This window comes from Oncorhynchus keta, chromosome 28 (genome assembly GCF_023373465.1).
Source record: "Oncorhynchus keta strain PuntledgeMale-10-30-2019 chromosome 28, Oket_V2, whole genome shotgun sequence".
Taxonomy (NCBI): domain Eukaryota; kingdom Metazoa; phylum Chordata; class Actinopteri; order Salmoniformes; family Salmonidae; genus Oncorhynchus; species Oncorhynchus keta.
This window is the reverse complement of record NC_068448.1, coordinates 52,273,673-52,291,051: the sequence shown is the minus strand read 5'-3', so window position 1 is coordinate 52,291,051 and position 17,379 is coordinate 52,273,673. Positions and strand designations below refer to the sequence as shown.

Here is a 17,379-nt window from a genome sequence, read left to right as displayed (position 1 = left end):
AATGTATTTGGCTAAGGTGTATGTAAACTTAATCCTCTGAATGAACAGCATATATAAAATAGATGCTGATACAGATTAGTTCAGTATAATATGTGTAACCGAGTTGGATTAGTAGCATCGCTCCTCTGCATGACATTCCTCCACATGTGCCATTGAATTGTTAGCTTTATACTGTTAAGCAAGCAGCGTGACCCTCATCACACAATCACTTACTTGACTGGGTTGTTGTCAGCATCGAGGTCCTTGGCTGACACCACACCAACAAAGCTACCAGCGGCTGTATCCTCATGCACCTCGATGATGTAAGGGTTCCTGCTGAACACTGGCGGCTCGTCCACATCCTCTATTGTCACCCGCACCATGGCGTCATCTTTGAATGGAGGGTTGGGACTGTACATGAACCTGGGATCCAGATAGGTGTTGGTCACCTCCACTTTAAATGAGAATGTCTTTTTTCTCTCATAATCCAGTTGCTATGAAGAAAATGAAACAGATGAAACAATAAATTATTCAATAGAATGAATATACTATCCTAACTGTAAGTCCTTTCATAACTGTAGGTTTATACTTTAATTGATAAACTTGGTGGATTCTTGGTTGAAGTAAAAATGAGTGAATGAGTAAAATATAGTGGAGTTCCCCCACCTACAGTGGCTTTCAAAAGTATTCACCCCCCTTGGCATTTTTCCCATTTAGATTTTCGGGGGGATTTGTATCATTTGATGTACACAACACCCCTTCCACTTTGAAGATGAAAACTATCTTTTATTGTGAAAAAAAAACAAGAAATAAGACAAAAAAATTGAAAACTTGTACGTGCATAACTATTCACCCTCAAAGTCAATGCTTTGTAGAGCCACATTTTGCAGCAATTACAGCTGCAAGTCTCTTGGGGTAGGTCTCTATAAGCTTGGCACGTCTAGGCACTGGGATTTTTGCCCATTCTTCAAGGCAAAACTGATCCAGCTCCTTCAAGTTGGATAGGTCCGCTGGTGTACAGCAATCTTTTAAGTCATACCACAGATTCTTAATTTGAATGAGGTCTGGGCTTTGACTAGGCCATTCCAAGACATTTAAATGTTCCCCTTAAAACTTCTTATGGCTGAGATCCCGCTAACGGGATCGATATGACAACAGCCAGTGAAAGTGCAGGGTGCCAAATTCAAACAACAGAAATCTCATAATTAAAATTCCTCAAACATACAAGTATTTCACACCATTTTAAAGATACACTTCTTATTAATCCCACCACAGTGTCCGATTTCAAATAGACTTTACAGTGAAAGCACCACAAACGATTATGTTAGGTCAGAGCCAAGTCACAGAAAAACAGCCATTTTTCCAGCCACAGTGGAGTCACAAAAATCAGAAAGAGATAGAATTAATCACTAACATTCAATGATCTTCATCATAGGACTATGTTTTTTTCGATAAAGATCATATTTATATTAAAAAAAGATCAGTATAAGTTGGCGCATTATGTTCAGTAGTTCCAAAAACATCCGACAATTTTGCAGAAAGCCACATCAATTTACAGAAATTACTCATCATAAATGTTAATGAAAATACAAGTGTTATACATGGAACTGTAGATACACTTCTCCTTCATGTTACCGCTGTGTCATATTTAAAAAAAACTTTACGTAAAGAGCAAACCATGCAAAAATTCAGTACGGTGCTCAGAGACCAAAACAACCCAAGCAGATATCCACCAAGTTTGAGTCAACAGAAGACCGACATAAATATTCACTTACCTTTGATGATCTTCATCAGAATGCACTCCCAGTAATCCCAGTTCCACAATAAATGTTTGTTTTGTTCGATAATGTCCATAATTTATGTCCAAATTGCTCCTTTTGTTAGCGCGTTCAGTTCACATATCAAAATTCATGAAGCGCGTTCACTAGGAACAGACGAAAAGTCAAAGTTCCGTTACAGTCCGTAGAAACATGTCAAACGAAGTATGGAATCAATCTTTAGGATGTTTTTAACATAAATCTTCAATAATGTTCCAACCGGAGAATTCCCTTGTCTGTAGAAATGCAATGGAACAGAGCTCGCTCTCAAGTGAACGAGCGTCACCAGCTCGTGGCTCTCTGGCAGACCTCTGACTCATTCCCCTCTCATTCCCCCCTCCTTCACAGTAGAAGCATCAACCAAGGTTCTAAAGAGTGTTGACATCTGGTGGAAGCCTTAGGAAGTGCAACATGACCAATATCCCACTGTATCTTCAATAGGGAATGAGTAGAAAAACGACCAACCTCAGATTTCCCACTTCCTGATTAGATTTTTTCTCAGGTTTTTGCCTGCTATATGGGTTCTGTTATACTCACAGAAAACATTCAAACTGTTTTACAAACTTCAGAGTGTTTTCTATCCAAATATACTAATGATATGTATATATTAGCTTCTGGAACCAGGTAGCAGGGCACCTCTGGGACCAGTATACTCTGGGCACCTCTGGGCACCTTATTCATCCAAGCTACTCAATACTGCCCCCAGCCATAAACATTTAAACCACTTGAGTGTTGCTTTAGCAGTATGCTTATGGTCATTGTCCTGATGGAAGGTGAACTGCCATCCCAGTCTCAAATCTTTGGAAGACTGAAACAGGTTTCCCTCAAGAATTCCCTGTATTTAGTTCCATCCATCATTCCTTCAATTATGACCAGTTTCCCAGTTCCTGCCGATGAAAAACATCCCCAAAGCATGATGCTGCCACCACCATGCTTCACTGTGGGGATAGTGTTCTCGGGGTGACGAAAGGTGTTGGGTTTGCGCCAGACATAGCGTTTTCCTTGATGGCCAAAAACCAAAATTTGTGTCTTATCTGACCAGAGTACCTTCTTCCATATGTTTGGGGAGTCTCCCACATGCCTTTTGGAGAACACCAAACATGTTTCCTTGTTTTTTTTCTTAAACAATGGCTTTTCCTGGCCACTCTTCCCGTAAAGCCCAGCTCTGTGGAGTGTATGGCTTAAAGTGGTCTGCTGTGGAGCTTTGCATCTCCTTCAGGGTTATCTTTGGTCTCTTTGTTGCATCTCTGATTAATGCCCTCCTTGCTTGGTCCGTCAGTTTTGGTGGGCGGCTCTCTCTTGCCAGGGTTGTTGTGGAGCCATATTCTTAAAAAATAATAATAATGGATGTAATGGTGCTCTGTGGGATGTTCAGAGTTTCTGATATTTTTTTATAACCCAACCCTGATCTGTATTTCTTCACAACTGTTTGGAGAGCTCCTTGGTCTTCATGGTTCCGCTTGCTTGGTGGTAGCCCTTGCTTAGTGGTGTTGCAGACTCTGGGGCCTTATATACTGAGATCCTGTGACAGATCATGTGACACTTATATTGTACACAGTTGGACTTTTTTAAAACTAATTATGTGTGTCTTCTGAAGGTAATATGTTGCACAATATCTTATTTGGGGGATTCATAGCAAAGGGGGTTAATACACATGCACACGCCAGTTTTGTTTCATTTTTTGAAAGAAGTAATTTTTTTACATTTCACTTCACCAATTTGGACTATTTTGTGTATGTTGCTTGAAATCCAAATAAAAATCAATTTCAATCACAGGTTGTAATGCCACAATTAGGAAAAACACCAAGGGGGATTTATATTTTGCAAGGCACTGTATCTTTATACACTATTCAGGTTTATATTGTTCATTCTCAATGCCTACAGTCTTAGAAAATGTGGTCTTTTTTTAACACATCCTTGTGTCTAGTTAGGGATGACATGTTGTGTTAAGTTGACGCCACATGATTTAATATATAATATAATAATATATGCCATTTAGCTGACGCTTTTATCCAAAGCGACTTACAGTCATGTGTGCATACATTCTACGTATGGGTGGTCCCGGGAATCGAACCCACTACTCTGGCATTACAAGCGCCATGCTCTACCAACTGAGCCACAGAAGGACCACCAGGATTTGTTTACATGTTTCAAAATACTTTGTGTCAATTACTGCAATTAATGTGTAAAAACTGAAAACTATACAACACACCCTAGATGTGTTAGATTATTGACCAATCACATTGCAGATATGAAGATAAATTACATTTCTCTTGCTAGAATTATCCAATCAGTTAGATTTTTTTTGCATCCATTACTGAAATGGTTGTTTAAGTTTAAGTAGTCTCCTCATAATGTTTCTAACCCTGGCTTTCATTCCATAGCAATAGGAAGTAGGGGTGCTGAGGATGCTGTTGCACCCCCTAAAATAAATAATAATACAAAAAAATAAAATTAAAAGTTAGTCACAAAAGAAGTGCACTGGACCTTTGCAACTCCTGTTTTAATGGTCCAATAGAGTACCACAGTACGAGTCATAATACCCATAAAACTTTGCGGTCAAACAAGGAAATGGTTCCAATCGCTTTTCGACCATTCATTTTTCCCATAGGGGATTTTAGAAACACTTCAAATAAAGGCTTTGTTTCGTGTAGGCTAACCATGGTGGGACGTTTTGATAACCGTGTAAAAACCTTAGGACAAGGTGACTTATCTGCCACCCAAGGCGAGACAAAATTATTGCTGTATCTTGCAAAACAAGAAAAGTCTCAGTAAGCAAAATTACGTTAAAAAGATTTCTAAAATATGCATTTTCCAGAATTTGAAGATTTGAATGAAAGTCGAAAAGACGTCTTCAGACATTGAAATCAGGTTTATTTTCAGTTCTGAATCGAAGTTGAAAATATGTATTTTCCGGATGTTGAAAATATGTACATTTTCAGCTCTGAATGAAAGTTGAAAAGAAGTAATTTATCTGTTTGGACCAAATCTGAACTAAACATACTGTAGATGTTTATGTTTGGGTCAAATCAAGGCTGGTCCAGACCGGACCAAAAAAAGACTGCTAGTTTGGACAGGACCAAAAAAATACATCCAAAAGATGTTGATGTTGATTACTGTTACCAATCAATTTGGCTGCTCTGAATATCATCTACCCAGCTACTGTACATCAGGAGTTATCCTGAGCCTATTTGCAATGTGTTTACATAGCGGGAAATGTAGAATTAATTTTTTTATCGCTGTGTCAGAACATCAACAATTGACGGAAACAAACAATGATCATGACAATTTATCCCACGGGGTGAAACTCCTGGAGAGCAGTTGTGAGTACCCTGATTATCCATTAAATATTGACCATTTTACTTCAAAGTATCCTGTTTTTAGGATATGTTGTTTGTTAACATGTCAGCACATTTTTGGATTTGATTGGGTGCCATTTAGGTGTAAGTCTATTTGAATGGCGCAAACTGTATGATGGTCTCCCGAGTCGCGCAGTGGTCTAATGCTTTGAACACACCGACAGCGCCATTGCATTTTGGTACACCAGAATTACATTAATTTCCAATGAAACGCTGTGTTTCCCTTGCAGCATTGAGTTGTCGAGGCAGTTGCAGTGCGTTCGGTGTGGTGCATATGTTAGATTTATCGAAAGTTTGCGTCAAGCTGAATGCATAGACGGCTTGACAGAAATGGTATCAGAACTGCTATCATTTTTCATCTGAGCCTGTGTATTCAGTACGTACGCACCACTTAGGTTCTTCAATTTACATAATTCGCTGAGGCTCTGAAAAGCATGGCCCTGGCTAAGAAAGGAAAAGCTAAACCTGGATTTCAAAAGTCTCAGACTCTTTATTCAAATCCCAAGGAGGAATAAGGGTCTCTTGACAGTGAAAATAATTAAGTACTTTCGTGAAGATGATGATAATAATAGAAGACGGTTTTAGTTCAGAGAGAGGATCACTCTGTCTGCACACAAAGTGGTATCTTGTGATTTGAAGCAGTGGGGTCATAGGCGATTAAAACATGAGAACGTTGCACTCAGGAGTTTAGGGGCTACCTTTTTCACTCTGATAATGCCCTCCTGTGTATTTTGGTCAGTGATGATGGTGAATATGTCCTGTCCGTCTCGGTCGACGATGCTATACTGCATCTCAGCATTCCGCCCCACATCCGCATCGTTAGCCTTGATCCGACCTATGGCAGCTCCTACTTCAGCTGACTCCAGAGTGCTCAGACGAAATGTATCTGGGGAGATGAGGAAAAACTATGATTTAAAAAAAGAACAGAATAAGCACTGCCATTGTTTGTGCAATTTTCCTTGTGTGGGAATGTCTGGCAATGTTGTCATTATCAAATCAAATCAAAATGTATTTGTCACATACACATGGTTAGCAGATGTTAATGCGAGTGTAGCGAAATGCTTGTGCTTCAAGTTCCGACAATGCAGTAATAACCAACAAGTAATCAAGCTAACAATTCCAAAACTACTACCTTATAGACACAAGTGTAAGGGGATAAGAATATGTACATAAAGATATATGAGTGAGTGATGGTACAGAGCGGCATAGGCAAGATACAGTAGATGGTATTGAGTGCAGTATATACACATATGAGATGAGTATGTAAACAAAGTGGCATAGTTAAAGTGGCTAGTGATACATGTATTACATAAAGATGCAGTAGATGATATAGCGTACAGTATATACATATGAGATGAATAATGTAGGGTATGTAAACATTATATTAGGTAGCATTTGTTTAAAGTGGCTAGTGATATATTTTACATCATTTCCCATCAATTCCCATTATTAAAGTGGCTGGAGTCGAGTCAGTGTGTTGGCAGCAGCCACTCAATGTTAGTGGTGGCTGTTTAACAGTCTGATGGCATTGAGATAGAAGCTGTTTTTCAGTCTCTCGGTTCCAGCTTTGATGCACCTGTACTGACCTCGCCTTCTGGAGGATAGCGGGGTGAACAGGCAGTGGCTCGGGTGGTTGTTGTCCTTGATGATCTTTATGGCCTTCCTGTGACATCGGGTGGTGTAGGTGTCCTGGAGGGCAGGTAGTTTGCCCCCGGTAATGCGTTGTGCAGACCTCACTACCCTCTGGAGAGCCTTGCGGTTGTGGGCGGACAAGTTGCCGTACCAGGCGGTGATACAGCCCGACAGGATGCTCTCGATTGTGCATCTGTAAAAGTTTGTGAGTGCTTTTGGTGACAAGCCGAATTTCTTCAGCCTCCTGAGGTTGAAGAGGCGCTGCTGCGCCTTCTTCACGATGCTGTCTGTGTGGGTGGACCAATTCAGTTTGTCTGTGATGTGTACGCCGAGGAACTTAAAACTTACTACCCTCTCCACTATTGTCCCATCAATGTGCATAGGGGGGTGTTCCCTCTGCTGTTTCCTGAAATCCACAATCATTAGTTGTGGGAATCCTTCAGAAAGGATTATTTCGTACAGATGGTTCTCTTTGGGACTATGATGCCAGTCCGAACCATAGGCTACATACAGTACATAGAACAACATCTGCTTTTTGAAAGGACATTAAAGGTTCAGTACAGTGGTAGGAAATAGCTTATTGGTTATGTCTTAAAACCTTATCCGACATTGACTAGACAGAGATCATAAGTTATTGTTGATAGGCCTACAAGCTAGAATAACCTTTTGCACAGTTATAAAGCACATACATGTACATGTACTGTACAGTACAGCATTGTGTGCGCCTAAATGAAAAACAGGTCAACAAGGAGAGCGGAATTGAGTCTTACGGTTGGCAAAGCGGGGTGGGCTGTCGTTCTCATCAGAGAGAGTGATGCTGACGGTGGTGGTCCCTGATAGTCCCCCCATCTGGCCAGCCATGTCTTTAGCCTGGATCACAACCTGGTAGTTCTCCTTCGTCTCCCTGTCCATGTTGGGTAGGGCTGTCCTGATAGTACCTGAGTAAGAAAATAGACTACTATCAGTATAAATAAGTACGACTGGTGTATGATTGGTCAAGTTTAACATGACTTAAAAATAATTTACAAGGACAAGATCTACTTAATTTTGAATAAACAATAATCTGTATTGCCAGTAATAAGTATGAACACAACATATTACAAATCTTGTTGAGTTATTAAATGAAGGCATCAAAAGCTGAACACCAATGTATACAGCTGAAGTCGGAAGTTTACATACAATTAGGTTGGAGTCATTAAAACATATTTTTCAACCACTCCACAAATTTCTTGTTAACAAACTATAGTTTGGCAAGTCGGTTAGGACATCTACTTTGTGCATGACACATACACAATTGTTTACAGACAGAATATTTCACTGTATCACAATTCCAGTAGGTCAGAAGTGTACATACACTAAGTTGACTGTGCCTTTAAACAGCTTGGAAAATTCCAGAAAACGATGTCATGGCTTTAGAAGATTCTGATGGGCTAATTGACATCATTTGAGTCAATTGGAGGTGTACCTGTGGATGTATTTCAAAGCCTACCTTCAAACTCAGTGCCTCTTTGCTTGACAACATGGGAAAATCAAAATGAATCAGCCAAGACCTCAGAAAAACAATTGTAGACCTCCACAAGTCTAGTTCATCCTCGGGAGCAATTTCCAAACCCCTGAAGGTACCACATTCATCTGTACAAACAATAATATGCAAGTGTAAACACCAGGGACCACGCAGCCGTCATACCACTCAGGAAGGAGACGGATTATGTCTCCTAGAGATGAATGTACTTTGGTGCGAAATGTGCAAATCAATCCCAGAACAACAGCAAAGGACCTTGTGACGATGCTGGAGGAAAAAGGTACAAAAGTATCTGTATCCACAGTAAAACGAGTCCTATGTCGGCATAACCTGAAAGGCTGCTCAGCAAGGAAGAAGCCACTGCTCCAAAACGTCCATAAAAAGCCAGACTATGGTTTGCAACTGTACATGCGGTGAAATGTCCTCTGGTCTGATGAAACAAAAATAGAACTGTTTGGCCATAATGACCATCATTATGGTTGGAGAAAAAGAAGGAGGCTTTGAAGCCGAAGAATACCATCCCAACCATGAAGCACAGGGTGGCAGCATCATATTGTGGGGGTGCTTTGCAGCAGGAAGCACTGGTGCACTTCACAAAATAGATGGCATCATGAGGTAGGAAAATGATGTGGATATATTGAAGCAACATCTCAAGACATCAGTTAAGGCTTGGTCATAAATGGGTCTTCCAAATGGACAATGACCCCAAGCATACTTCCAAAGTTGTGGAAAAATGGCTTAAGGACAACAAAGTCAAGGTATTGGAGTTGCCATCACAAAGCCCTGACCTTAATCTTATAGAAAATTTGTGGGCAGAACTGTGCGAACTGTGTGCGAGCAAGGAGGCCTACAAACCTGACTCAATTACACGAGCTCTGTCAGGAGGAATAGGACAAAATTCACCCAATTTATTGTGGGAAGCTTGTGGGAGGCTACCTGAAACATTTGACCCAAGTTAAACAATTGCTACCAAATACTAATTTAATGTATGTAAACTTCTGACCCACTGGGAATGTGATGAAAGAAACTAAAGTTGAAAGAAAACATTCTATCAACTATTATTCTGACATTTCACATTCTTAAAATAAAAGTGGTGATCCTAACTGACCTAAGGCATGGAATTTTTACTCGGATTAAATGTCAGGAATTTTGAAAAACTTTAAGTTTAAATGTTTTTGGCTAAGGTGTATGTAAACTTCGGACTTCAGCTCTATTTACACCACACCAACAGTTCACGGCCGACATTAACCCACAAATAAATTATCATTGCTTGATTCAAGAGAGGAAACCTTTGATTCACCTTCAACTCACTTCTCATTCACAAAAAAACACCCCATACTGAGTAGTGCTGAGTCTTTTTTTTGCAGAGAGATAATATGCACACAAGATACCTCATTTCAAGTGTTTGCATGCCCATTTTGCTTGTTGGGAATATTTTACCATTGTCTGAATCCACTGAGAAATAGGGTTGACCCTGTAGAATACTGTACACAAGCTTGGCACTGTTCCCGTATGTTTGATCGTCAGCATCTGTCGCGGTGACTTGTATAACTGACGTGCCTGTGGAGGAGAAGATAGAGATCATGCACATATCCATAATGGGGAACCCAACTCAAGTGGCTGTGCCCCTACACAGTCATGTGAAATCCATAGATTAAGGCCTAATTAATTTACTTCAATTGACACATTTTCTTATATGAACTGTAATTTGAAATTGTTGCACATTACTTTTACATTTTGTTCAGTGTTGTTAGCTAGGGTTTGAAGTAAGTGTATCTACCTGTCAGTTATAAACTCACACACACACGTTGAGATTGCGTGCTACTGATTAAAAACAGACAAGTCAAAAACTCTCGTGCTTGTGCAGCATCTCCCCTCTCCCCACACATGACTCAAGTTCAGTCAAAATAAACAACATTTGACTAAATAAAAATGTATTGAAGCATTGTTTACTAATGGGGAATGCAGTCAGAGGCTATACAGGTGGTTCAGATTACAGTCCCCCAGTTCTCTCTTTGCTGAAGTCATATGTGCACGTTTCAGTGCCCAACAGGTCATAGATCTGATTTTTTTCAGATCTCCACGAGGAACAAGAGAACAATGATTTAGAAGAGGAAGAAGAAGAAGATGGGGAAGAATTACAACCCAGAGCATGATGCATCATCTTCAGATGAAGAAGAAATCCCCCAAGCTGAATGACAGACATTTTTGCCAAAGAACAGCAAATCATCATGCTCCTTGTCCCCATATGACAACCAGGGCAGGATGGCATCACACGATGTCATAAGGGTGACCCCAGGGCCCACAAGACATGCAGGAACCCATGCCCAGGACATTGTAATGGCATTCCTCCTCTTCTGAGGAGTAGCAGCGAGAAGGATCTCAGGACCAATGCTCAGCCTGGTAAGTGTCCATAACGTTAATTATAAGATATAAACTGAACACTATGAAATAAAAAACAATAAATGTGAACATGAACTGAAACCAAAACAGTACCATGTGGCAACAAACACCCACAACTCAAGTGAAACTCAAGTGAAACCCAGGCTACCTAAGTATGATTCTCAATCAGAGACAACTAACGACACCTGCCTCTTATTTAGAACCATACTAGGCTGAAGTCAAAACCCCAACATAGAAAAACACACATAGACTGCCCACCCCAACTCACACCCTGACCATACTAAATAAAGACAAAACAAAGGAAATAAAGGTCAGAATGTGACAGACATTGCCTCAACATTCTACATGTTCATCAAACCAGCCATCGAAAAAATAATCCTGGAGGTTACAGGGTGGCAGTGTAGCCTAGTGGTTAGAGCATTGGACTAGTAACCGAAAGGTTGCAAGTTCAAATCCCTGAGCTGACAAGGTACAAATCTGTCGTTCTGCCCCTGAACAGGCAGTTAACCCACTGTTCATAGGCTGTCATTGAAAATAGGAATTTGTTCTTAACTGACTTGCCTAGTAAAATAATAATATTTTTTAGGGTTTCCGTAAATATGGAGACAACTGGAAAAGGATGGATGAGATTGACCATCGTGCTTACATAGGGCTGCTAATCTTAGCGAGTATGTATAGGTCTTGAAGCAAGGCTACATGCAGTCTCTGGGATGCAGAGATTAGAAGGCTGATTTTCCGTGCAACGATGCCACTGAAAGTCTTTCACACTTTGTCAAGACCTGCAAGACGTGTGAGAGAATCTAGCGGCCATAAAAGTGGTCTGGGAGAAGTGGGTGGAACGTCTGCCATACCTCTACAACCCTGGGCCTGAAGTAACAGTAGATGAGCAACTGGTTCCATTCAGAGGTACATTAGTATTTTCATATCTGTAATGTAAGTGATTTTCACTGTTAATTATATTATGTATTGCTGTAATATAATTGATTTATGTGATTGTTTTCTGGGACACTAATATGAATTACTGATAGTAATCTCTTTTGTCAAAAGTCCTTTCAGCAGTATATGTCCAGCAAGCCAGCAAAGTATGACATCAAGATATGGGTGGCCTGTGACGTACAATCCAGCTACGCTTGGAAGATGCAAGTCTACACATGGAAGAACCAGGGGATGCGGGTTGTGCTTAATGTGACAGATTGACTGAGGGGGTACAATGTCACGTGTGACAATGTCTTCACCTCTCATGAACTCAGCCAGCAGCTCCTGAAGAGGAAGATCAACATGGTTGGCACAGTTAGAAAGAACAAGCCTAAGCCCCCTGCAATCCTCGCAACAAGGAGGAGAGAGGCCTTCCCATCAAAGTTTGCCTTCAACCCCCATCACCACTCTAGTTTATTACCTCCCAAAGAGGAACAATAATGTCGTCCTCTTGAGCACACTGCACAAAACGGCTGAGATCAGTGATCATGAGGACAGGAAGCCAGCCATCATCCTGGACTACAACCACAACAAAAGACGCGTGGACAACCTGGACAAGGTGATTTGAACTTACAGCTGCAGGAGGATGCAGTACCTTTAGAAATAATAATAAAACTCTGGAGAGACTGGGTCAGTAACCAACACTCTTAGTTAAAGTATTTATCTTCAACTTGCAATCTATGGATTCTATTTGATTAGATAGATTGAAATGGTATGTTAAACATCAGACCATAGTTGAAAGATATGTGTTCCATATAAATCAGAAGAGGGTGGCCGGCAGAGATAGGTGGGATGGTCTGATGGAGGCTGAGGGTTGGGATGTGGAGTTGTAGACAAGTGAGAGTGGAGTTGCTGGGCGGGGGATAGAATGACGGTCAAAGATAAAAGTAAAAAAAATTAAGTCAAAATAAAAAGTATGTTTGAATGACACTGCGGGGCAGGGTTACAGCTAATGCCTGTTTTCCTGAGGCTGATGCCACACAGCTGTTTGTACACATGCATATACACACACTCTCATTCAAAATGCACACACGTGCACATACATGGACACAAACACACATGTAAATAGTACCATACATGGACTCAAACATATTCAGTCGGCCTTGCTGTTAGAATTTTTGTTGTCCTTGATGTCTTTTTTTGTTGCATTGCTGTTTTCTGTTTTCCTTCGTATTTCTTTTTTTTTAAAATCTTTTGTTAATTTTGTTGGTTGTTGGTGCATGGGTGGGATAGTGGTGAAACTTACGCACTCCAAAAACTATGCCTAGAGTTTCTCATTCTATCACCGCATAATTCATTTTTGCTTTTGTTCAATGTCATCGATGCGAAAATGATCGGCTTCTTTTCACCGGAAGGTATGGGACACGACTTCTCCCACACCATAGGGACCAGCATCCCATGCTATTTGGATGGGCAATGACGGGTCAAAGTTTTGTCAGTGCAGATTTACGGAGTGTTTTCTTGGTTTTCATCAACACTTCCTCGCATTGTTTTGTCCATTTCCATGTTTTGTCCTGACAAAGCAACGGATACAGCAGCTTCAGCTTTGCTGCTATGCTTGGGAGAAAGTGTCCATAGCTGTTCAGTAAACCCAGGAAGAATGTAGTTGGCCCACGTTCTGAGGAGCTGGGGCGTCCAAGATAGCCTTGACCTTGGACAAAGCCTTGTGAAAGCCTGTAGTGTCAATGACGTGTCCAAGGTATTTAACCATGGATTGGAAGAATGCACATTTCTCCTTACAAACTCACAGTCCATAGTCCTTCAATCTCTGTAGTGTTGCATCCAAGTTCTGGAGATGATCCTTTTTGTTCCTTTCCAGTAACAAGGATGCCATCCAGGTAGCATTGGTCTTCTGGCAATCCACTCAGGGTCTGTTCCATCTCCTTTTGGAACAGCGCTAGTGCTATTGTGATTCCGAACGGTAGACGACAATACCTGAAGAGCCCATTTTGCGTCAGAACTGTCAGCAGCTCTTTTGACATTTCTTCCACATGCATCCGCAACTAGGCTTGGTAGTGGTTTATTTAGCTTTTGACTGTCGGCTAAATTGATGAATGGTAGCAGATACTGTTCAGCGGACAACACAGGGTTAACTGTGACTTTCAAAAGTCTCCACATATCCTGATTCCACCATCCTTGTTAAGGACTGGTGCGATGGGTGTCGCCCGTTCACTCACACTGACCGGCTCCAGGACTTTGTTTTTGACTAGAGCAGGGAATGTCAACTAGATTCAGCTGTAGGAAGAAAAACATTTATTGAGTGGATGGTCAGGGGGCTAGAACATTATAAGACATTTGTCGACGTCAAATTGACCGCAAGAAGCTCAAACAGATAAAATATTTGACTAAAACATAATGATTTCAAAACTTGCCAAATTTGTATACAAACATGTCTCTCTTATGTGTGGGAATACTGGGTAACAGAATATCATCATTAAAATCACATGGGGGTGATTTCCTGGTGTTTTTACAGCTTTTTATGGCTAACAATATTTTTAAACAATATGCGGTGTATATCTATTTTTTTTCCTCAGAAAATATGGGGGGGCCAAACAAAACCCTGCCTGCTTTCCGCCAGTTGGGGAACCCTGGACTAGAGCGTCCAAGTCAGCCTCGACTTTTGGTCTGATAGCATAAGGTACTGGTCGTGTTTTCAGAAACTTTGGTTTGTTGTCTGGCTTAATGCTGAGTTTCACTCTAATATACAGTATTTCATGAAACCCAGCTCTCCATTAAATACTTCTCCATGTTTCTTTAAGATAGGCCTGTGTCTCCATGTGTCATTGTGTGCACCGATGGCCAGTCCAGCATGATTTTCTCTAACCACAAACATCCCAGTAGTGATGGACAGTTTCTTTTCACAATATAGACTGGCATTTTTTCAGTTTATCCCTTTATCTGAACCGTGACCTCAGTGATGCTTCTCATGGCGACAGATTCACCCATATAAGTCTTTAATATGAAGTGTGCTGGCTGAAATGCAAGGTGTTCCAGTGTCTTTTTGTCAAACTGTGTCTGACACAAGAGATACAGCTGCCCGTGTCAATCTCTATATGCACCGGCTGCCCCTCTAGCAAGGGAGAGACATAGTAGCCGTGCAACCCCCCAGCAACAGTCAGTATATTCAGTGTGACTTCCTCTTTCTAATTGGTCACTTGCTCAACAGCCTAAACATGTCTATTTTTCCCGTGTTGGAATATCTCTTTGTTGTTTTCAGTTTTACACGTTTTCTCTGAGCTCTTTTTGTTTCTGCCACCTCGTTCGACATGGCACTTTTTTACCACAGACTCATCAATCTATGTCATTATGCCAGCAAGTAGGCGCCTGATATCATGCTTTGACAAAGTGGAAGCATGTGCCTTGATTTCCCTCTCCTGATTTTCAGTTGCAACTTGGTGCACATTTCCTGATGAATACAACTGTTGAGCCTCTTTTGCAGCTATTCCCATGGACACACTGACTGTAATAGCTTTTGCAAAGGTCCGATTACTTTCAGTCAATAGCTCACATACTAGTCTGTCTCGAATGCTGTCATTTACAACATCAAACTCACAGTGCACTGATTTAATTTAGTTCACTATTTAATGCAGCAGCAAACACGTGTCTCTGATTCTCCCTATTCCTGAGTCCTTCTGTGGAACCCTTCAGCAATAACTAGTGATTTGGTGAAAATGGTCCTTCCAGAATTTCCACAATATCTCCACACGTTGTGTTACCTTGCCTGTAGCAGACTGCGGAGTAAATTACATTTCTTTGGCCCCATAATACTAAATAATTTAGGCACAATTTTGTCCTCATCAATGTAATATGCAAGAACAAAATATTCAAACTGTTCTGTATATGAGCTCCACTGCTCAATACTTTCATCAAATGTTTCCAACCATTCCAGCCACAAATCCAGCCACTGTTAACCTCAACATCCTCTCTCTGGAATCAGTTAATGATTCCATCATTATGTGAACACGATAGTGACGATTATTTGCCATATTGGCAAATAGGTTTTTATTTAACTTGCAATTACACATTCTATTAATTTGTGGGCTCATAATTGGAAATGTATTCCAGTTTGCCCTTTTGCCTTTTTAAGGCTTTTTTGTATTTATGCCTACCTGCTTGTTCATCTATATTATCTTAATTAAGTTCAGTGCAATGAGGCAAAACCTTCACTAATGATTCAACCTTCCACTATTACATGTAGATTTTATGGTGTCAATTACATGATTTGATTTCCAGTTCATTATCTCTGCCTTTGTTAACTAAGTTTAAAAAAATAATTGTCAGTCACATTTCTTCATGGAAATACAGCACCACAAAAGGACCAGCTCAGACAATGCAGTTGTTTTTACTCACCTACATCTGACATCTCTGGGACACTGGCGAAATAGATGTCTTTTGAGAACTTTGGCTCATTGTCGTTGATGTCGTGGATCTTGATGTTAAATTCAGTATCAGCCTCCAGTGTCTTGTTGGTCCTCTTGTCCACCACCTTAGCGTGTAGTGTGTATATGGCCCTCTCCTCCCTGTCCAACCGCTTAGTGGCGTGAATGTCACCTGAGTTCTCATCTATTAGAAACAAGCTCCCCACCCCGTCTCCAGTTAGAATGTACTTCACGTTACCTTCCCCTCGGTCCATATTGGAATGCAGCTGTGGATAGAAAGAAGGAAAAACCATGTGAGAGATTTATTTTGAGATGGAGAGAGCATTCAGCGTCAGTCAGGAAATTTGAAATGTACAAAAAACTAAAATGCCAAGTACAGTTGGCAGGTTTATGTAAATAACAGATTCAACACTAAATTCAACATCTTTTTACATCTGCCTTGGATTAGTCTCTCTGGACAGATATTCATATACAGCCAAGCTAGCTATAATAATAATAATAATAATAATACTAATAATAATAATAATATACACCATTTAGCAACTATCTTGAGAGTTTGATTATTGCTCACTATGTTGGCCTTGGATACATTCAATTCACAAACATTTGATTTCAGAGTTTATATACTCTTGGCTGACGATTACCATCCCTCACAATTTATTTACTTAATTTGAGAAATGGAAAAACAAGAATGCTAGCACAAGCATGTTAGCTCAGAGACTGAAAGGCAATCGTTCTTGTTTGGATCTTATTTGGTTCTTGTATGGACCATATATTGCAACATAAATGGGCCTCACGGGTGGCGCAGTGGTCTAAGGCAGTGCTAGCCGTGCCACCAGAGATTCTGGGTTCGAGCACAGGCTCTGTCGCAGTCGGCCGCAACTGGGAGGCCCATGGGGCGGCGCACAAGTGTCGTCCGGGTTAGGGAGGGTTTGGCCATCAGGGATATCCTTGTCTCATCACGCACTAGTGTCTCCTGTGGCGGTGCAGTGCATGCTGACCAGGTCTCTAGGTGTACGGTGTTTCCTCTGACATATTGGTGTGGCTGGTTTCCGGGTTGGATGTGCGTTGTGTCAAGAAACAGTGCGGCTTGGTTGGGTTGTGTTTCGGAGTATGCATGGCTCAACCTTCGCCTCTCCCGAGTCCGTACGGGCGTTGCGGTGATGAGACAAGAAAGTAACTACTACCAATTGGGGAGAAAAAGGGGGTAAAATAAAAATAAAAAACATGAATGGTTGCTCAGAGACTGCTCTGTTTGGCACAGAACATCCATCTTGAATCTTGCATTCCAATGGATTCTTAGCAAAGTGAGT

At 40.9% G+C, this 17,379-nt stretch overlaps 1 protein-coding gene across 1 annotated transcript in view; it reads right to left on the bottom strand.

Annotated features, from left to right (window-relative positions):
- The window catches only part of LOC118361555 (cadherin-10-like), a 55,829-nt gene that overhangs the window by 12,979 nt on the left and 25,471 nt on the right, over positions 1 to 17,379 (bottom strand). Inside the window, exons 3-7 of the mRNA XM_035741577.2 lie at positions 16,038 to 16,332; positions 9,750 to 9,869; positions 7,558 to 7,725; positions 5,854 to 6,041; positions 214 to 473 (exon numbers count right to left, since the gene is read on the bottom strand). Coding sequence (XP_035597470.1) covers positions 214 to 473; positions 5,854 to 6,041; positions 7,558 to 7,725; positions 9,750 to 9,869; positions 16,038 to 16,332 — 1,031 coding nt within the window. The remainder of the gene's footprint in view (positions 1 to 213; positions 474 to 5,853; positions 6,042 to 7,557; positions 7,726 to 9,749; positions 9,870 to 16,037; positions 16,333 to 17,379) is intronic.